The sequence below is a fragment of the Bidens hawaiensis genome, unplaced genomic scaffold, assembly GCF_021521415.1.
Source record: "Bidens hawaiensis isolate Kalapana, Puna unplaced genomic scaffold, B.hawaiensis_p1.1 tig00001236_1, whole genome shotgun sequence".
NCBI lineage: Eukaryota > Viridiplantae > Streptophyta > Magnoliopsida > Asterales > Asteraceae > Bidens > Bidens hawaiensis.
This window is the reverse complement of record NW_027491070.1, coordinates 1,281,590-1,302,563: the sequence shown is the minus strand read 5'-3', so window position 1 is coordinate 1,302,563 and position 20,974 is coordinate 1,281,590. Positions and strand designations below refer to the sequence as shown.

At 35.5% G+C, this 20,974-nt stretch overlaps 4 protein-coding genes across 5 annotated transcripts; 2 read left to right on the top strand and 2 right to left on the bottom strand.

Moving 5' to 3' along the window:
• Nucleotides 1-1,873: 1,873 nt before the first annotated feature.
• LOC143568544 (DNA-directed RNA polymerase 3B, chloroplastic-like) lies at nt 1,874-8,299 on the top strand. Its single transcript, XM_077054678.1, has 19 exons — nt 1,874-2,735; nt 3,696-3,896; nt 4,008-4,141; nt 4,281-4,344; nt 4,530-4,588; nt 4,706-4,823; nt 4,927-5,040; nt 5,151-5,279; nt 5,358-5,774; nt 5,859-5,909; nt 6,030-6,100; nt 6,410-6,494; nt 6,624-6,776; nt 6,866-6,940; nt 7,049-7,138; nt 7,224-7,271; nt 7,341-7,455; nt 7,531-7,634; nt 7,716-8,299. Exons 1-19 carry the CDS (start codon nt 1,920-1,922, stop codon nt 7,824-7,826), a joined length of 2,955 nt encoding a protein of 984 aa, XP_076910793.1. The 5' UTR covers nt 1,874-1,919; the 3' UTR covers nt 7,827-8,299.
• A 518-nt stretch (nt 8,300-8,817) lies between these two features.
• Nucleotides 8,818-14,032, bottom strand: LOC143568528 (autophagy-related protein 11-like). Of its 2 annotated transcripts, none has more exons than XM_077054673.1 (7): nt 14,016-14,032; nt 13,374-13,427; nt 12,304-13,261; nt 10,123-11,572; nt 9,834-10,051; nt 9,505-9,718; nt 8,818-9,430 (listed from the first exon to the last, which is right to left on the bottom strand). In XM_077054673.1, the coding sequence occupies exons 3-7, from the start codon at nt 13,248-13,250 to the stop codon at nt 9,062-9,064; spliced, it is 3,198 nt and encodes a 1,065-aa protein (XP_076910788.1). In that variant the 5' UTR covers nt 13,251-13,261; nt 13,374-13,427; nt 14,016-14,032; the 3' UTR covers nt 8,818-9,061. The 2 variants fall into 2 exon arrangements, with proteins under 2 accessions (XP_076910788.1, XP_076910787.1); XM_077054672.1 differs by lacking the exon at nt 14,016-14,032 and adding an exon at nt 13,756-13,957.
• Nucleotides 14,033-16,878: 2,846 nt separating this feature from the next.
• Nucleotides 16,879-18,779, bottom strand: LOC143567277 (putative receptor-like protein kinase At5g39000). Its single transcript, XM_077053742.1, has 3 exons — nt 18,355-18,779; nt 18,070-18,233; nt 16,879-17,955 (listed from the first exon to the last, which is right to left on the bottom strand). The coding sequence occupies exons 1-3, from the start codon at nt 18,438-18,440 to the stop codon at nt 17,006-17,008; spliced, it is 1,200 nt and encodes a 399-aa protein (XP_076909857.1). The 5' UTR covers nt 18,441-18,779; the 3' UTR covers nt 16,879-17,005.
• A 708-nt stretch (nt 18,780-19,487) lies between these two features.
• Nucleotides 19,488-20,213, top strand: LOC143566161 (uncharacterized). Its single transcript, XM_077052926.1, has one exon. It carries the CDS (start codon nt 19,488-19,490, stop codon nt 20,211-20,213), a length of 726 nt encoding a protein of 241 aa, XP_076909041.1.
• Nucleotides 20,214-20,974: the final 761 nt, after the last annotated feature.

Here is a 20,974-nt window from a genome sequence, read left to right as displayed (position 1 = left end):
TACTTTACAAACTGATTTTAAATATTTTATTAAAGTACTTGGAATGTTGAATCAAACTTGAATTTATAACAAAGTTTGGACCGACAAAACCGAACACGCGCTTAACGTGCGTTTTTAGTTCTAAAACAATAGAACTACATACTTGGTTAGGTGTTAATATATTTTTATGAGTTATCTCATAAAATTTAATATTTTGGAAAGTTGTCTTTGGGTTTGACCAATTATCAAGACCCGAACCAACAACCCGAACACTCGTTAAAACCCGTTTTAGTATCTTTATTCTAAAGGGACTTGCATTATTGCATTTTTACCCACTTTATTACTTAACATAGGTTGAGTATATATTAAGGTTAGATGCTTTAACCCGGTTCGAGTAAACTTACAATTTTAAAGGGTTATTATTACAATTTCTTAAATAGTTACCTTTTAAACCTTAAACTTTAATTGTTTACATTTCTTAACTTTTATTTTTAAAGTTTTTATAAAACAACATTTCTAATACAAGACTTTTATTTTTATTTAGGCCTTGCTCGTTAGACTCCATCCTTTCGTTTTCCCGTCTTTTACCGACCAAGTTTTATACTTGAATGTGAGTACTTTCATACCTCGTTTTTCATCTTTCGTTTTGGGTGTGACATTTCATACTTATTCAAATTAAATGCTTTATACTTGAGTCTTAAACCACAAACATTATTATATACTTTAGTTAAATAAATGCTCGATTTGGTGTTCTATGCTTATATGTTTATATGCTTATGTGTTTTATCGCTTTTGGAGGGTTGATTCATAAATCCGTGAACTATATGGTATTCTCTTATAGCACAGTGTCGTTAATGTATTCTTATTAACGACCTCATGAAATCCGAATATATTTGGTATTCTCTTATAGACGGTGCCGCTAATGTATTCTTATTAGCGACCTCATATTATCCAAATTACTGCTATTTATTTGTTGTTTCGTATACAAGATTGTGACTTTTCTTATTATATACATATATGCTCAAAACTATGAATTGCTTACCAACCTTTGTGTTGATAAACTTTATTTTATGAAATGTTACAGGTTTGCATTTAGGTTGATTATAGAGTTGGAGAAAACGTCATCAGGACCTTTAGGATATTAGCAAAAAATGAACAATATTTATTTGCTATATTTTGTTATGTTTATTTTATGAGCAAGTATGTTATGTGACATTTTGATGTTGTGAAATTTAAATGAGTTTGTTAAATATTATCGCTTAAAATAGTGTCATGCGTTTATGGGCAATCCGTCGCATCGCGGTATGTTCCGCCGCCTTTGGTCGGGGCGTGACATTATAGTAGAAGGGGATTCTTGATTTTCTATGACTTAAACCCAAGTAAGATACTCATAAGGAATTCCCATCCCGTACTCCATCCCTAGTTCTACAATTACACTAAAAACACTACATTTTTTCTTTCTTGTTCAACTAATTGTTTTATACCTTTATCATTACAGTTTTCTCTCTCATATACTCACAACCAATTCAACAAATATGAAAATAAATATGGGCAAACAAAGTTTCTCAAAATTTACAAAAAATCAATATATTTTCTATCCACCTTATAATTTACACTCACAACAACTTACAATCCCACCCTTTAATATCTAATTCCACTCATATAATTATAGGAAACAGGCTGAGAATGCTCAAAAAAGCAACTAAACAAGACCAACATGAAGAAATGAACTAAAGTATCATTCGGTCAAATCTCACTTTTGACACATCTTTGATATTTTATAAAATTACCAAAAAGACCATTTTACCCTCACCCATAAAACTTTAAGAAAACAACAAGGGCTAGTCCTACACAAGGTTTTAGCCAGGGTTTACTCATCCATCGGCTTCTTCTTCAACCTTATTTCCATTTCACCCTTATCCACCTCTCACCCAAAACCCATGGCTTCATCTTCTATCTTCTCTCCAAACCCTAGACCCACCACCACCACTACCACCAGTGACCTCCATTCTCCATGGTCAACCAAATTAGTCAAACCAAGAAAACCCAATAAACCCACAACCCATCTCCACCTCTTCAAAACCCCATCTCTAAACCCATTAATCTACTCATCCTCTTTCCCACACAATCTCAAATTACCCTCTTTAAAAGACCCAATTTTCACCACACATTCACACCCACTACCAGACTCCATTGATGAAAACTTCACCAAGAATCTTGAAAAGCTTGCAACTTTACAACAAATCCCAACTGGGTTTGACTCAGTTTCTGATTTGGAGATGAACCCTAAAAGGGTTTACCTTCAAGAGCCTCCATGGATTAGTTCACTCTTAATCAAGAATTTCTATAAAAACAAGAAAAGGGTAAAATTGGAATTTGATAAAAGGAATTATTATATTTTGAGGAGGAGGCAGATTAAGGCTGAGACTGAGGCTTGGGATAAGATGACTGAAGAGTATAGGGAGTTTCAAAGAGAGATGTGTGAGAAGAAATTGGCGCCTAATTTGCCTTATGTCAAGTCATTGTTTGCAGGGTGGTTTGAGCCGCTGAGTAAGGCGATTGAGAAGGAGCAGAAGTCGCCGAATACGAAGAAGCATCAGGAGGCGTATGCTCCGTATATTGACTCGTTGCCTGCGGATAAAATGGCGATTATTGTTATGCATAAGATGATGGGGTTGTTGATGATGGGGCATGATCATAGGTATGTTAGAGTGGTTCAGGCGGCTATTCAGATTGGTATGGCGGTTGAGATGGAGGTGAGTTGGTTATTTCTGTTTCGAAAACATACTTGGTTTTGTTGTACATGTAACTGGATTGATTAGGGGTTTATATTTAATGACTATTAAGTATGTAGATGGTCAGGATGAGTTTTGGATTATTAGGCCTGTAAGTGTTCGTGTTAGTTTGTTTAACGTTAACCGAACAAACGAACAAATACGAACTGTTAAATGTGTTCGTTCGTTAAGGAAATGAAGTTGTTCGTGTTCGTTTATGTTTGTTCGTTAATAGTATAAACGAACGGTTCACGGACATAACTGAATGTAACCTTGCAAACACCAATTATAAGTAAATGTGAACATCAACCTGTTGGGCCTACAAAGTCAGTGAAACTATACTAAATTGTAATCGACGACATGCAATTTCATAGAACTAGAATAAATTGTAATGGGCCTAAAAGTTTAAAGATTATATAAACGAACTGTAAACGAATTTAAATGAAGGAAGTCAGGAACGTAAACGAACATTCACGAACATAAATGAATGAACGGGACAGTGTTCATGTTCGTTTGTTCAACCAAATGAACAAAAAGTTATGTTAACGTTATATAAATGAACTTCCAGCTCAACGATTCACGAACAGTTCACTGAACATTCAGTTCATTTACAAGCCTAATAATCAAAAGATCATAATTGTTTTAAAATTTTGATTTGACTATACCCAAATAGTTTTAACTGATTATTTGAGAAGTTAATAATCAGATAACCACTTTAAAAAAGGAACCACGAATGTTCCCTTAGTTAAAAACAACACATTACTTTATGTATTGGCTGAATAGTTTTATTTTTGTACATAACATATTGGTTATAAAACATTAAATTTGGGTTATTAATTAGAAAAATGTTCATTGGCATATTGGAGACATTTGTATGTACCATAGCATTTATATTGTTTTTTACAATGTTGTAGATGATATGTACTAAGAGGTAATTTGCAGGTTAGAATACAAACTTTCTTGGAGAAAACCAAGAATGGCCCAAAAAAGGTCTTGATTCAAGCTCAGGAAGATGAAGCAAAAGAAAACGAGATGCTTAGAAAACGTGTTAAAACTTTAATCAAACGGAAAAAAATAAGGGAGGTACAAAAGATTTTGCAAAACGAAGAATATATACCTTGGGGCAGAGATAAGCAAGCAAAGGTTCGTTCTCACCAATCTATGTTTCTAAATATTCTAATAATTTATGATAGTGAGATTATAATGTATTATATTTAATGACTAGTAGTAATGTTATTGCTTATTTTAATACAGCTGGGATGTCGTCTTATTGAGTTATTAACAGAAGTAGCTTATGTTCAATCTCCAGTTAGTCAGTCAGCTGACGCGCCACCCGATATTCGACCTGCATTTCGACACTTATTTAAGATTATAGCGATGGAATCGGGGTAAACTTGTCATTTCTTTTAAAGCATCTTATTTTTATTGTGTTTAAACGTGTTTGTACATCAAACTCGAATTAGGTGGATATAATTTATAAAAGAATTAAAGTAACTAACTTTATGCTAATATTATTAAAATTTGCAGTCAAATCAGAAAGTGTGGAGTTATTGAATGCGATAAAACGATTCTCACTGGACTTGAAAGAACTGTAAGTTATCCTTTTAGTTTATGTCTTCCGTTGATTTCACCAAATTGTGTATTTTGACCCTAAACAGTTTTGACCCGTTACCCAACCCATCAATATTCAACATATACTATCAAGACCCTATATGGGATGATGGGTTATGTATTTTTCTATGAAGTATGTTTAATCCTCTAATATGTTAAATGCAGGCTCGACACATGATAATTCCTTACGTGCCTATGTTGGTGCCTCCAAGAAAGTGGAAAGGGTATTAATTTAAATAAGTTTTGATGTTATTATACGTTTATTTATATCTTTGTTTTCAAAATAAAAACAATTGGTGACGTCTACTTTTGAAATAAAAATATTACACACTCGTTTTCAGGTATGACAACGGGGGGCACTTCTTCTTACCTTCATATCTCATGCGTACTCACGGATCAAAACAACAACAAGAGGCTGTTAAGAATGCTCCATTTTCTCAAATGCAGAAAATATACGAGGTATAAACTTCATTTACTGTTTATTAGCATTGAACAGTTTACTATTCTTTGATTTGTAAAGAGACGTTAATAAACAGTTTTTGTATGAATTGGACATGAACAGGCATTGGATACACTTGGAGATACCAAATGGAGAATAAATAAAAGATTACTTGATGTTGTTGAAAGCATTTGGGCTGCAGGTGGTGATATTGCTGGTCTTGTTAATCGTGAAGACGTGAGCATATAAAGTTTTGTGCTTTATTATTATTATCATTATTATTATTATTATTATTATTATTATATTTTTTACTTCAAATTTAAGAAATACATATCATTTGATTATAGGTTTCTGTTCCCGATCTGAATTCTGAGGACTCGAGTGATGTAAAAGAATGGAGATGGAGTGTGAGGAAAACAAAGAAAATCAACCAGGAATTACATTCTCAACGATGCGACATTGAATTAAAGCTTTCGGTAATCATTCTATCCCGTCATTATCTTATAATCTACTTCAATTGTGATTAATATTATAATTATGCATATTATTATCAGGTGGCTCGAAGGATGAAAGATGAAGAAGGCTTTTACTATCCTCACAATCTTGACTTTCGGGGCCGAGCCTATCCAATGCACCCGCATTTAAACCATTTAAGCTCTGATTTATGTAGGGGGATTCTCGAGTTCGCTGAAGGAAGACCGTTAGGGAAATCGGGCTTACGATGGTTACGGATACATTTAGCAAATCTATACGGTTCTGGAGTCGAGAAACTTTCATATGATGGTCGATTACAGTTTGTGGAAGATCATATAAATGATATCATCGATTCGGCTGATAATCCGCTCGGTGGAAATCGATGGTGGTTAACCGCTGAAGACCCGTTTCAGTGTTTAGCAGCTTGTATCAATTTGTCAGAAACTTTAAAAAGTTCATCACCTCATACTGTTATTTCTCATTTGCCAGTTCATCAGGTAGTACATGCTCATTTCTGAATATAGGCTCGGATTGGCTCGTTTATGTTTTAATTAATTTCATAAAATTATATTTTGTTATAGGATGGTTCATGCAATGGGCTCCAGCATTATGCTGCACTGGGACGAGATACCGTATGTTTCCACTTTGGACTTTTTTTTCCAATATCTTATAGATAGATTTTTATATTACAATTCTTTTTAAATATTTTGCATGTAAATGTTTATTTATCAAATGTTTTTCTACTTTTGCAGTTAGAAGCTGCTGCAGTGAATCTAGTTGCTGGAGAGAAGCCTTCTGATGTCTACTCAGAGATTGCAGTAAGGTTAGCTTGTGAAGATTATTTGTATATTAACTATATATGTATTTAAATAGTTTAGTTTGACTTTGGAGGTCAAACATGCTTATCTTCTTTTGACTTCAAATATGACGAGAACATGTAAAATTTCGACAAAAAAAATCGACTTGTATTAAAAATACTACAGATACAATAGTTATGAATTTGATTTTATTATTGAGCCCATATCCTCTTGAACATAAGAAACCATAAGTTTGACATGAAAAGTCAACTAGTTTTCTTGAAAAACATATTTACTTTTTTGAAAATATTTTAATATTTTGGTTGGTTCGTTAGGGTTCATGAGATCATGCAACGGGACAGTGAAAAAGATCCAACAAGTTATCCAAATGCTGTACTAGCCAAGCTTCTAATCGGACAGGTTCGTTTTATGCTTTTACAGTCTTTTTTGAGAAAATTTGGTATATATGATTTAAAATTAGCTTTTAGTTTATTCTTATATAATACAATGCATTCAGCAATTGATGATAAAATTATTGGAACTATTCAGGTGAACAGAAAACTAGTCAAACAAACGGTAATGACGTCCGTTTATGGCGTTACATTTGTCGGTGCACGTGAACAAATTAAAAGAAGACTACAAGAGAAGGGTCATATTACTGATGACCAACTGCTGTTTAGTGCGTCTTGTTATGCTGCTAAAGTGAGTATCTATCAACTAATTACTGTACGCCTTTTGAAATATTTCGATTTGGTCATTATATTAAACTGCAAGTAATTATCCTGCCATAGGTCACACTGGAGGCCCTTGAAGAGATCTTTGAAGCGGCCCGTGGTACTATGTGTTGGCTCGGGGACTGTGCAAAGGCATGTGTTCTATGCTATTATAGTATTATCCAATTGAGACATTTTATAATAAAATTAAATGAACTATAAAAATTCAATTAGGCTTGTTAATAAATTATGTTTTTACAGGTGATTGCTGCTGAAAATCAACCCGTTCGGTGGACCACCCCTCTAGGCCTTCCTGTCGTGCAACCGTATTTTAAAACTAAGCGCCACATTGTAAGCAACTTTAAAATTAGATTATTCCCATTTCTTTTCAAATTTTTTATTTGAGTTTGAAACCGGTCTAAACAATGTGTTGCAGATAAAAACTTCTCTTCAGGTCTTAGCTTTGCAACGAGAGGGTAATACGGTAATTTCCCGTCACCTATCAAAATTATTTTCTTATAAATTATTATTCTTTTTTCAATAATAATTACAGGTCGAGGTTAAAAAACAAAGAACCGCATTCCCGCCAAATTTTGTGCATTCACTTGATGGTACACATATGATGATGACTGCAGTAGCTTGTAGGGATGCGGGATTGCGTTTTGCAGGTTTGTCTTGTCCCTTTAATAAATAAGTTTTATATAACATTTATATTACAAGATCTTATTATTTGTATATGACAGGTGTTCATGATTCCTTCTGGACACATGCATGCGATGTTGACAAGATGAACGTAATACTACGAGAAAAGTTTGTCGAGCTTTATCGAACGCCAATTCTTGAAAATGTAAGCATATCTCGATCACCATCTTGTAAATGACCCTTTTGCCCTTATCATATTTGTAAATGACCCTTTCGCCCTTCGCAGCTGCTCGAGAGTTTTCAAACAACGTATCCAGGACTCGAGTTCCCACCCCTACCCCAAAGAGGAGACTTTGACTTAAATGAAGTTATTAAATCACCATACTTTTTCAACTAATCTGCGTATAATAGACCCCGCGATATATTTACAAGGCGGCTAGAAGCATCATCGATGATTAAAAGTATCAAAGATCATATGATGTTGTTATCATATTGATGGTAAAAGGATGAGGAGATTTAAAGTGCGTTGACCTGAAAAGTCAAAGGATGCAGAGTCAAAATATGAACTTTTTTTCTTAGTAGCGGAGAATGTACATTTTGTGGAGGCGGTGATAGTTTGGTGCAGCGGTTGACCATCATGGGTTCAAGTAGGTTTACTGTAGATTATTAACCCGAGATGATCATGGCTGTTGAGAAGTTGAGTTAATTAGGCGGGTTGTTGAAGTCGGTTTTGTGTAAATGTTATATTATTAATAATCTTGTACAATTTTGTGTGGAGGAAAAAGATGAATACAATCTGTTTGTTTACTGTATCAATGAGATTTAAATGACATTATATTGGTGAGGGGTTCAACAGCGTCTTAAAATTATCGAACCGAATTTGAGTTTAGTTTAAGTTGGTTGTGTGGGCCCCAAAACTTAGGTTCCGACCCAAATGGTTTTGGGGCCCACTTAACTTGACATCAACCTAACCTAAGATACTTGAGTTTGGCTTACTAAATGCTCGGATAGTGCTAAAGTTTAAACGAGCTTAAACTCAAATTTCAACATAAAATAAGCTCATTTAATAAACGAGTCTAAGTGCATGTTTGAGCTTGACATATTAAGTTTTGCTAGCCTTGTGAATCTAAACAAACATCTTATTATATTAATATATAGTAATAGTAATATTATTTAATATATTATGATAGAAATTACTAAAAAAATTTATTTCACATATATGAAGTTATAACTTATAACTATAATATAATAGTACACATATAATATATATGTAAAGGAAGTTAATAAATAATAAACGAGCCAGAACCAAACGTAAACTTTCAAAAAGAGCCGAGGCGCAACTTTGAGAGTTTGGCTCGGCTCGTTTACACCTCTAGTTTTATATAGACAGATAAAAGTTAAGAGAAACAATAATATACATAGTTTTTTTACATGATACATGGAGAGTTAATTTTATACAACAGAACAGGTTAAAGATCAGCATCAACTGTACATTTAAGTGGGAACAAATTCAATCAAATGATCAATCAACTTTCAGTTTTTCCAATTCAAAAGTCAAGTTTATGTACACTTAATTAATAATCCTCGGTTCGTTACTAATTCTTCCATCATATCTTAACCGAGTTTTCACGATCAGGAAGCAGCGGCGGGTGAATGAATAGTAGTAGCGTCCGGTAACATCGCAACCGTCACTATAAAATACTCGCACCCAGCGGGTAAACCATATGGGTTCAACTGGCTCGAGCCCATGGAGGAGGTGGTTGCAGTGGGAGATTGTACCGGAGATGACTTCACGGCTTGTTTTTCAATATGCACGATCTGGCCTACGATGTAGGTGGGTCGGTGTGGAAGATGGTCGGTAAATAAAGCAACCGACTCTGAAGAAAGATAGTAATGAGTGCAGTTTCGGTTTATGGCTTCGTAGTGCCCGGCTGCATTAAGTACAAATGCAGCAATCTCGTGAAGCTCCAAACGACCGAATGATATCTTCTCCTTGTTCACCTAATAATATATTATATTAAATAAGTAAATAAATATTATTTGTAATATGTTTGTGATTTTGTTAGAAAGTATACCTGTTTTTCAGTTTGAAGCTTCATGTATAAAGTATTGGCCAATTCTTTCTTTTCTTCCAAATCTTTTGCAAGTTGTTCGTGTGACGTCTCTGCCTTTGTGTACCGATCGATCAACTCGGCTCGTTGCCTTGTTAACAAAAGGACTTTCTCCATAAACACACGAATACACTCGCGGAACTCGTTTATACCGTCATCCCCGTTCTCATTCGCAGATCTAAAAATTAAAAATTTTCAATGATAATTAATAAAATATTATAATACATATAGTCAACTTTTCATTCTATGATTTAATTTAGGTTAAAAACATATGTAAAAAATTGAGAGCTTACGTGGCAAGCGATTGAGCTAACGCACGGAGTGACTCAGCAAAACCGGCCACACCACTAGATGAAACACACGTTTTTAGCCTTTCAAAAAGGCTGCGGATTTTGACAACCGAAGCACGCAACGCAGTATATTCAGCCGCCTTACGGTCCGCTGCACAAAGATGAGTTTGAGCCTCTTCTCTTGCTTCATGCAGACAGTTCTCCAAGTGAGCACAATTCATCTACACCCCAAAAAAACATATTAATATATACATAGTCAACAACTAATATCATATATTCACTTACAATATACCTGAGATTGTTCTAGAAGATTCCGACTGATTTCCAACTCGCTAACCAACCTTGTAACCTCCTCCATTGCAGCTTGAAGCTTAGTTTCCATCTCGTTTAACTGATTCGACTTCTCGGTAAGCAAATTCTGCAACTCGGCATCACCGCCACTAGCTTCGACCGGTTCATCAAAAGTCAACTCTTTCAGAGGCGGCGGCGACATGTACTCAGCGGTCGAACTAGTTGCCAACACCATTGTCTCCTTTTCATCTTTTTCGTCATGGGTTGGTTCCACCATTGACGAGTCCAAATTAGGATTCAAAGTTCCAAATGAATCATTAGTATTACCTCCCGATTTCAAAAGTAACAAACTCGAAGCGTAAGAAGCTTCGTCCATCGGCTCGGATGACACATCTTTATTAATTTTGTTTTCTAAAGAATACTGATCTGATAACCGGTTTTCAAGCTCTTTAATCCGCTTCTCATACGACTCACACTGCATCTGCTTGACTTTCAACATGTTGACCAAATGCTTCTCGTGTTCATCTTTCAATCTCAAAGCCTCAGCGGTTTTTTCAGCCGAGTTTTTCAACACGTTCCCGATTTCACCATCTTCAAATTCGGTATCGGGTGAAAAAGAACAAAGAATTGCTATATTCGAAGCGAGTTCGGCTTTTAACTTCGCATTTTCAACTTCCAATTTGCTCGTCCCCGCAATCTCCACCAATTCAGAAGCTTCCACAGAATCATTGAAACTTTCGGTACCAATTTCGGAACTTTCTTCACCATCTTGAGAGATTGACGACAAGCCTTTTCTGAAAGAAACCCCGACTAAATGCTCAGGGGCGAAACTGTCCAAATCTGATATATCTATATCGAGTAAATTAGTATCAAAAGGAGCTACATTGACATTACACGTGCTCGGGGTATCGTATAATCCCATTGATGCTAAAATATCACGAGGTATAAACAAACTGTTGACTTTCAAAAAGTCTTCTCGTCTTCTTATTTCCAATTCCCGTTTGGTTGCAAGCCTTTCGGCTAACTGGCCCGCCATTCCCATATAAAGTTTCATTGATGCTTTTCTCCTTACTATCTCTGCCAAACACGCTCGATACGCGGGCCCGATCCCACGAACCACTTTCAAATGCTCGAATTGATCGTTTTGGCGTTTTAACGCTTCCGTGAAAACCGAAAACTTGTACCGTACGTCTTTGATTGTGTACTGAATATAAGCGATCTTTTGCATGTATTTGTGAACGAAAGTATTCATTTCGGTTTTCTTGTTTTTGCAAAAGATTAACAGGTTGGAAATGGCGCGCTCACAGTCTTGCATTTTCGGGAGATAACTTTTGTCGTGACCCTCATACATTGGGCCTAATGCTGACACAGCATCATGAGGACGGAGAGAATTCGAGAGTTGACTTGTCAAACAATCATCCACGAGTTTCTTCACCAAACCGACATCTTTGCTGCATTAACATATATTTGAAGTTAAGTGTCAGAAATAGGGATGACAATAGGTTCCAAATAATCGGTTACATAACTCAAATCCACACATCCAGGCCTGTAATCGAACCGAACAAATGAACGAATACAAACACTTAAACGAACGGATTTTCTTGTTCGTGTTCATTCGTTTCGAAATGAACGTGTTCATGTTCGTTTGTGTTCGTTCGCTAATACTCTAAACGAACGGTTCACGAGCATAAACGAGCAAACATAATTGAACATAGGTAGACAAACATAACTGAGCAAACACCAATTAAAATTGAACATCAACATCAATTTGTTGGGCATAAAAAGTTAATACTGTTAGACTAAACTGTAATGGATGATATTTTAATTTCATAAAACAAAACTAAATTGTAATAGGCCTAAATTTAAGTGAATATATAAACAAACTTAAGCAAACTAATAATGTAAATGAACGAATGTACATAAAAGAATATGAACGAACGGGATATGTATTCATGTTTGTTGTTTAACTAAATGAACAAAAACTTTTGTTCAAGTTCCTTCTTTAATTAACTAAACGAGCACGAACAACTATCCCGCAAAACTGTTCACGAAAGGTTTACTGAACGTTTGGTTTGTTAACAGGCCTACAAACATCCCCTATAATCTATATGCTTATAGTTGGAACAAAATATTTGGGCTTAACAATTGAGTAAAATGTAGAAGAATAAACAAGAAACCAAACCTCAAAGCTTGCATTATACTTTTCTGCTCGTTAATATGGTGTTCGTGCTCACTAACCGTCCTTTCCAAATCTTTACTAAAGATTGAAGCTTTACTAGAAAACAAATGTTCGGTTCGTTGTTTTAACTCTCCAAATTCCTGTTTAAAGTCTCCAACTTTACTTTCAAACTGCCTGTGAGAGTTACTACAATCATCCACCATTTTTTGCAAATTATCTTCTTTAACGAAATCCAATAAACACTTGCGATCGGAAGTTTGTAACATGGGTATAAGTTTAATAGACTTAAGTCTTTCTAAATCCCTTCCAAAGTTAACTAAAAGATTCGAATGTGTTCTTTGTTGTTGCGAGTAGCACTTAGCAAAATCCATGTAGTTTTGGAGGATCATCTTGTAGAAATGGTCCAAATTACCCCTGGCAATCTCCAATGCCTTCTCTTGCACCCCAAACTCTCTTGCAAATCGGTTACACATCTCGTATTTTACAAGGGTACGACGGTAAATTGCGTCCCCGAGCCGGTAATGGTACCTAAACTGTCTCTCGTATGATGGTAACGCCTTTAAAGCAGGGTCTGGGGCTTCATCTAACGGATGCGGATCATGTGACGATGCCGCCGGTCTTTGAGGGTCGGGGTATTCGTTTTCAGATAATTCGAGTTCTTCGGATCCCGGTGGAACCGAATTACTTCGCATTTTCGATTTATTAAATACGAAAATTTCCCGATCATCAGATGGGAGTTTGTACGCTGAGAGAGGATTCTGAGGTTCAAGTTTCAAATCCAAATACAAAAGAAGCTGATCGGTTAACCGAATCCCGGACAGCGATTCTAAATACTGTTGGATTGATTCGACAAGGGTATATTCGTCACATTCGAGTTCAAAAGAATGCCCGTTTTCGGCTATATGAACCAAAAGCTTCCCCCTTTGTATCACATTCTCACTTGAACTCATCTTTTACAACCCTAAAAAAAATCCCAATTATTATATACAAATTCAAGATTTTTAATTTCAATCCAAAGAATCTTGTAACATTATTGAAGATAGAGATGTAAAGAAGGAAAAAAACCAATTTACCCTTGACAGATTTGATCAAATCCAATCCAGCTACTGTCTCACCATCACCAAAATCTGCAACAAGATTCAGTTCAAACCAAATAAAACCCTAAATCAAATCAAAACCCACCACCAAATCTTCAAAAGTTATCAAATTTCAGAAACCCTAAGTACCAATCAACACCCACAATTAAAATCAACCCAAGATTCAAGAAACCCACCAAGATTCTATCAATAAAACCCTAACTTTATCAAAATTAAACCCCAAATCTTGAAAATTTACAAGCTTTTAAGCCAAGATAACGAATACCCAGAAAGGAAAACAAGTATGATTGTATAAAAATCCAAACTTTAATGATGGGTTGAATAAATTTACAAGATTTTAAGCCAAGATAACGAATACCCAGAAAGGGAAACAAGTGTAATTGTATAAAGATTGTATAAAAATCCAAACTTTAATGATGGGTTGAATGAAATAAAGTATCAAGAATATATGGAATGACTTAAGGATTTGGGTAAGAAAGAAAGAACAAGTTTATCACGAAAGACGGTCTACTATTTAATAAAATATTTAAATATTTAAAGATTCAATGAATATATATAAAAAATGTGATTTTTTTGGGTTGAGTATTAAAATATAAATAGTATGGGTGGCAGATAAACCTTTAGAGATGATAACGTAGACCACAAGGTATGTTGAATCCTGGTTATGTTCTTGCTTCACAATTTGATTTTGTGAAGACTTGATTATTGTATTTATTATATTTGGGGATTTGGATTATGATGGAGACTATATAGAGTTAGTTGTTGTAACAATTTGAGTTGTAACATGATTGAGTTTTAGTTACATTTTCTTTTTAATGATGGTGAAGTTTTTAAATTGCAAATGGTCTAGTAAAGAAAATCACTTTATCTTGACTTTACACAAGATGCTTTGATAAATCAAACTAGATTTATAAACTTTATCTTGACTTTACCCGAAATTGATTATATTGTAATTTATTTATGATTTTATGAAAAAGGACATGTTTTAACAGGGAAAATCCCTAAAATGTTCGTTTTTTACGCGAGTCAAAGAAATAAGAAATATGCAAGGCTACTAAAAATTTCAAGAATGTCCATGCAATTACTGTTTGGTCATATCTTATTTTATGTCAGACGACTTTTTTAAATAGAGGACAATATAATTGACGACTTTATAAAAGCGGGGACAACTTTATATAATATGGGACGACTTTATTGGTGTTTTGTTCTTTGAAAACCATTATCTCTTTTATAAAGTCTGCATATGTTATATAAAGTTGTCCCCTCGTTTATAAAGTCGCCTATTTGTTTATAAGCCGTCACCTCTTTTATAAAGTCGAGCTATCTTTTATATCGTCCTCTATTCTAAAAAATCACCCGACAAGAAATAAGGTATGACCCGACGGTAATTGCATTGACATTCTTGGAATTTTAGTGGTCTTAGGACATTTCTTTGACTCCTTGGAAGGAATGGATATTTTGAGATTTTCATTTTAGTTTTTGTGATATTGTTTTTCAGTAATAACAACTTGCACGTGTGATGATTTAAATCCACAATCTCATATATGTAAGAGTAGCATTCATACATCATAGTAGATTTCAAATTTGATGATCAAGGGACTTGAGTATGAGTAATTTGTTGCATCTCAAAAAGTTAAAATTATTTAAATATATACGAGAAACTTTATCAGAAAAAAAAAATTAAAAAATACACTCATTTTTTGTAAACAATTAAGTTTCTTTCTTGGTTAACAGATTATTTTTCAAATAAATTGATTTTGTTTTGATAAAGAAAAAAAATAGCATAACACAAGTATCAAAAAGGCCAATATGAGAAAGCCCAATAATAATTTTGCTTAATTGTAGATCATTTACAAGTTTTGCAAGAGAAGTAAATTAGACGAAAGATGAACGTAATACATCTATCAAAGTAAACCTAACATATAACAAGTTATAGTTTGTTTATCTGAATATTGAAAAGGTTAAAGTTTACATGTTAAAAAGCAAGTGAAAGACTTTTGATTCTTAAAATAAGGAATATAATTGTGATGAATTTCCTTGCTTTAGGCTTAGAACTTTTGATAACTTTTAAACTCTACCTAACTTTTGATAAAATAGTCTTTTGAGTATAAGTTTTTGGTACGGCCAACTATTACGTGCTACGATCATAACATGTAACACAGTTTACACAAGACATCATAACATTATATAGACAAAAGACTAATTACCTCACTAATACTCAAAATCAAAGTTAACTAGAACAATAAGTAATATAAACGTTGCAATAAATTTAATCGTACCCCAAGTATCGTCGAGGCAGTGTCAAAATCTAAAATTTCATAAATTAGAGTAATAAAACTATATTATTTTATTAAATATTTATATTTATATATACAGTATACAAGTTTTAAACAGAGAAATAGCAAGAAGCATGTAAAGGTGCGCAAACTAGTTTATAGGTCCGAACCGGTTCGGGTTCAGTCAAACGTGGTGAACATCAGTTTTTGACTCAAACTGAAGCGGTTTATCAGGAAAAAAATGATCGGTTCAGTTTGAAACCGGTTTATAACCATATCGGTTGGGGTTAATTGGTTTCAACCAAACTAGATTCTAATTCGCTTTCGGTTCCTTTAAAACCGTTCCCGTTTGTAACGCCGAATTTATTTTTCATCTCAAGCAGCTGGGTCGAACACTTGAACCTAAATATACTCATTTGAAACCAAATGGGAGCTCAATTCTGTAAACAGCTTTCATAGTGGGCTGATAGTCTTTTGGTCCGGCCACAATAAACAGAAGCCCACCAAATTTTAAGGGAAAGTGAAATATAATTAAATGAACTAATGAAGCATTTGAAAATTTTGTGTAAAACAAGATTTTATTAGAATTTCATTTATTTACTTCATGAATTATAAGCAAGGATATGTTTTTGGGGAAATATATATTTCCAACTGTTTTGTGAAATTAGTTTAATGTTGACTAATTTAGTCCAAAAGATAAGTTTGATATATATGATGGCCAATTAGACTAAAAGTATAGTTCAAAATAGTCTAAGATGAATATTAAAATATTCATAGAAGGTTAATTGGGGAAGTTATTTAGATACTAAAAAAATATAGTCATATAGCAATGGAAGAATATATCTTGTTCTTTTCTTTTTTAATATTCACAACACTCAGAAGGAACACCTTATTACAAACCAATATATACCCCCCCCCACCCTACATCTTTGTTCGCATTCGCCTGTAGATGCGCTGCTCCTTTCCCAGCTACGGTAGCGCGGCCACCACTGCCTTCAACATCTTTATGTTTAGCAATTATACAATTGAAACAAAGTATAAAGGAAATTGGCAGTTGGACTTCAAACTTCAAAGGACCATTATATAAATTATACTTATATAACTATATACACATATAGTAGAGAAAGGGGGGGGGGGATTTATTTGCTTGCTGTGTTTCTTTCTTTATTTAGGTACAATGTGAGAATCCCAAAATAAGCTAACATTCTATAAATAACAATTTACCTTTCCCAATTTTATTAAAAGAAATTTGAAGAAGCAAAGTAGCTGATTACCATTTTGCTTGTGTTATGAGCGAGCCCTTTGCCTTTGGGGACAACTACACTCAGTTCATTAGCGTGTCTGAATTCCGGTTCCCACAGCATTCGCCAAATTCATATCATGAAGCTTCTGAAACTTAAGTGCAGTCTTGAGCCTTTCGACAAGAAGAGATATCGTTGGCCTTCTTTCACGAGAATAGTGCAAGCACTGGAAGGCAATGCTTGAAAATGTTTCCAAAGCAGTCATGTCCAATATTGATGGTGTGAGATCTTTAAAGATAACCCGGTCTAACTTGTTATCTATGTAGCTTTGTTTCCACATAGGCACTAAAATCTCCAACTGATTATTGGTATACTTAAAGCATAATCTCCCACAAAGGACCTCGAATAAGACGACCACAAACGAGTATATGTCCGATTCTTTGGTTAGGGAGTATGTTTCCATATATTGGGGATCACAATAACCAGGGGTGCCCACAACGTTGGTGATAAGAACCGTGTGACGTTGATTAGCAGGTCCTATTTTTGAAAGTCCCATGTCTGAAAGTTTAGCATTCCAGTTTTCATCTAGCAAAATATTGGCACTTTTTACATCTCTGTGGAGAACTCTTTGTTGGGTGCCCTTGTCATCATGGAGATAGGCTAGACCCCTTGCGGCATCAAGGCATATCTTGGGACGTTGTGTCCACGTGAGAGCAGTGGAGCCTAAATGACGATCGAGGCTTCCATGTGATGCATGCTCGTACACAAGGATCTTCTCCCCGTCCTCGTCACAAAATCCGAGGAGAGATATGAGATTCTTATGTGTGTAACGGGAAAGCATCATAATCTCTTTCCAAAACTCCGGGTCTCCTTGTCCAAATTCACGATTCAAACATTTAATAGCAACCAAGCTCCGCCCCAGAGAGTGAGAGATTACCCCTTCGTACACCTTCCCGAATCCACCGGTTCCAATGACTTTGCTACTGAAGGTATTGGTGGCTTTTTCTAGTTTCCTTAGACGGATTCTAAGATGCTCAAATTCTTTCGTGACGCACACCATTATTTTTGGATCAAATAAAAATAAGAAAGGAGAAATAAATAATTCTAATCATTTGAAAGGAGATAAACCTGTAAATTGTAAAATCGATTTGATACCTGAAACAAAAGAAGACGGTTTGGAATCCAAAGAAGACGATTTGGAATCCCAAGAGGATGGGTTGGAATCCCCGGAAGACGGTTTGGAATCCAAAGAAGACAGTCTGGAAACGAGTGCACGGCTAATTGTATGAACAATGTCTTTAATAAAAGTGATTTCAGACCTGGAACAAAAGAAGGAAAATGAATTTAGAAAAAAAAAAAGGTTCACATTTGCTTCTCAACAAGTGTTTCACATTATATATGCAGAGTTAAATAAAATTGAATAGAGATATTGAAGCATACCCTGAAAGTACCATCCCCTTTAAATCAGCAACCTCTCTTAGTGCTGCCTTCCACTGATTCACCTTGACTCCCTCTTCTGTTTCCATCGTGAAGCTTCCTCGCTGGTTCCGGACATCTGAAGGATGAACTTTATAAAACAAAGGCAAAACGAAATGATTGCGTTGCTTGCGTTGCTCGAGGATCGACGAAAGCTCATCAAGGCATCACCTTGATCTTGCAAAGTTCTCTGAAAGTATGACTATTGAAGCCCGAGATTCTCTTAAAACTATCTTGATATCTGGGAGTTTTTCCCCCTCCTGGAGCTCAACCTCATCCAAGTAAGTTTTGATTCCAGCTTTACGTAACGCCTCATAAAGATGAGCCGTAAACGAATGACGAGTATCCTCGCCTCTGAAGCTGAGATAAACATCATACTTGTAATTGATTAGAGCCATTTAAATTTCATAAGAAGTTGTGAAAGGAAACTTAGTGGGAGAAGAATATATAGCCATCAGAAATTAAAAGTCTTCTTAAAATATCCATGGACAATTGCGACCATCAAAAAAGTCAAATAGTCTTCTTAAAATATCCAGGGATATAGTTCTACCATCGAAATAGTGTTGATTTATATATGTTGGATTAGACAATGAGATTAAACATGCCAAATTGGCGTTATTGTCTAAAAAAATTTCATCAATCTAAGAGTTGTCCACCTATATAACTCTAGCTCGTAAAAATATTTTTGTTATTTACAAGTTCAAATGAAATATGTTTCTCAGCCAGTTTAAGTATTTTAATAATAAAACTAAGGGGTAATTAATTGTTAAATGATTAAATTAAATACCAAAAACTTATTAAATTAGTTATACGAATATGTATAACTAAACAATTTGGCGGTAGTTATCATGTTTCTTTCATTCAACTAATTGATGATAGTTTAGCCAATATATTGTGGGAAAGAATATCATTCCTATTTCTCATCCATTAATTGTGGCTAGTATTATGGTTTCTTTATTCGGTTTATTTCTTCTATTTAACTTTGTATTGTAATCTTGGATGATTAAGAAATAAACATACCAAAATTCTCATGGTACCAGAGTAGGTTACGCTCTACCAAAAATTCCAAAAACCCTAATCACACCACATCTCAAACCATGGCCGGTGGCGATGCGGCTGCTCCCAAAAATCAAAAACAAGATCAGAGCCTTGACCATGGCTCTCCCTATTACTTGCATCCTTCGGATACCCCAAGACAGATACAGGTAAACGATCTCTTGAACGACAACAACTACCTAGATTGGTTTCAAGAGATGGAGAATTTTTTGTTTGCCAAGAATAAGATATGTTTCGTTGACGGCTCGATGAAGAAACCTGAGAAGAATGATCCAAACCACATGGCGTGGCTTCGTTGTGATGCCATGATAAAGGGGTGGCTTACCACGTCCATGGAAAAAGAGATAAGGGTTAGCGTAAAATACGCGACCACTTCAGAAGAAATATGGAACGACTTACGGGAACGTTTTGGCAAAGAAAGTGCACCCAGGGCTTACGAGTTGAAACAACTCCTAAGCATGATAAGACAAGATGGAGCCTCTGTCTCGGCTTACTACACGAGGCTTAAGGTTATTTGGGATGAAATTGGGTCCGTGTTCTCCATGCCAAAGTGCTCGTGTGATGGCTGCACTTGTGGCATCAGTAAGGCGATTAGCGATTTGAGAGACAAGGAGAAATTGTATGAATTTCTCCTAGGTATCGACAGTGATTATTCCACCATTAGAACACAGATCCTCGCTATGAAACCGGTTCTTCCTTGGGCGAAGCTTACCGTCTCGTCTCTGAAGATGAGCAACAAAGGGCTGTCTCTCGTGGAAAGAAGGTGACCATGGATAATGCCGTAGCCTTTCATACCCATGTTAGACGTGAAGGGGCTGCTGGGAATCAAAACAGATCTGGTCCAAGGACCACTAAAGGTGGGAAAGGAGAAAAGGAGTGTCACTGTGACTTTTGCAATAAAGATGGGCACAAGCGTGAGGGTTGTTTCAAACTCATTGGATACTCGGACTGGTGGCCAGGTAAAGGGAAACTCGAAAAAGTCAATCCCAAGGCGGCTTGTGTTGAAGAGAGTCCCTTGCCGGGCCTGAACAGTGAACAATACCAACAATTCCTAAACATTTTCGGTGATAAAGTTTCAGCCCAAACATCCTTGACTGACAACTTTGCAGGTAATGTTAGACGCGAAGGTAAATGGCTCGTTGACTCAGGTGCCTCTGTTCATATAACACACAGAAAAGAATGGCTTGACATTCAAAACAAGACATCTAATGAGCTGCCCGTTTCCATCCCTAATGGGTCTTTAATTCCCGTCGAAGGGAAGGGAACTTGCACCTTACCAAATGGTTTAAAAATAAAGGATATTTTGCACGTTCCCAAATTTACATGCAACATTTTATCCGTAAGCCGCTTGTCAAATGACTTACAATGTGCCGTAACCTTCTTCCCTACCTTTTGTGTCATGCAGGATTTGAGCACGAGGAGGTTGATTGGAGCGGGTGAGTGCAAAGACGGTCTTTACGAAGTGGACATGGCGGGTAGTGAAAGGGAGGCTATGATGGTGACCTTAGATGTTTGGCACAGGCGTTTG

What these genes read in the sequence shown, in the direction of transcription:
- LOC143568544 (XM_077054678.1), top strand. Translation starts at nt 1,920, where the DNA reads ATGGCTTCATCTTCTATCTTCTCTCCAAACCCTAGACCCACCACCACC. An exon ending in TCACTGGACTTGAAAGAACT is followed by an intron (nt 4,345 to 4,529) that starts GTAAGTTATCCT and finishes TGTTAAATGCAG; the next exon opens with GCTCGACACATGATAATTCC. An exon ending in CTCATTTGCCAGTTCATCAG is followed by an intron (nt 5,775 to 5,858) that starts GTAGTACATGCT and finishes ATTTTGTTATAG; the next exon opens with GATGGTTCATGCAATGGGCT.
- LOC143568528 (XM_077054673.1), bottom strand. Translation starts at nt 13,250, where the DNA reads ATGAGTTCAAGTGAGAATGTGATACAAAGGGGGAAGCTTTTGGTTCAT. An exon ending in AGTATAATGCAAGCTTTGAG is followed by an intron (nt 11,573 to 12,303) that starts GTTTGGTTTCTT and finishes ATGTTAATGCAG; the next exon opens with CAAAGATGTCGGTTTGGTGA. An exon ending in TTAGCTCAATCGCTTGCCAC is followed by an intron (nt 9,719 to 9,833) that starts GTAAGCTCTCAA and finishes TTTAATTTTTAG; the next exon opens with ATCTGCGAATGAGAACGGGG.
- LOC143567277 (XM_077053742.1), bottom strand. Translation starts at nt 18,440, where the DNA reads ATGGAAACAGAAGAGGGAGTCAAGGTGAATCAGTGGAAGGCAGCACTA. An exon ending in AAGGGGATGGTACTTTCAGG is followed by an intron (nt 18,234 to 18,354) that starts GTATGCTTCAAT and finishes CTTTTGTTCCAG; the next exon opens with GTCTGAAATCACTTTTATTA. An exon ending in ACCGTCTTCTTTTGTTTCAG is followed by an intron (nt 17,956 to 18,069) that starts GTATCAAATCGA and finishes GCGTCACGAAAG; the next exon opens with AATTTGAGCATCTTAGAATC.
- LOC143566161 (XM_077052926.1), top strand. Translation starts at nt 19,488, where the DNA reads ATGGCCGGTGGCGATGCGGCTGCTCCCAAAAATCAAAAACAAGATCAG.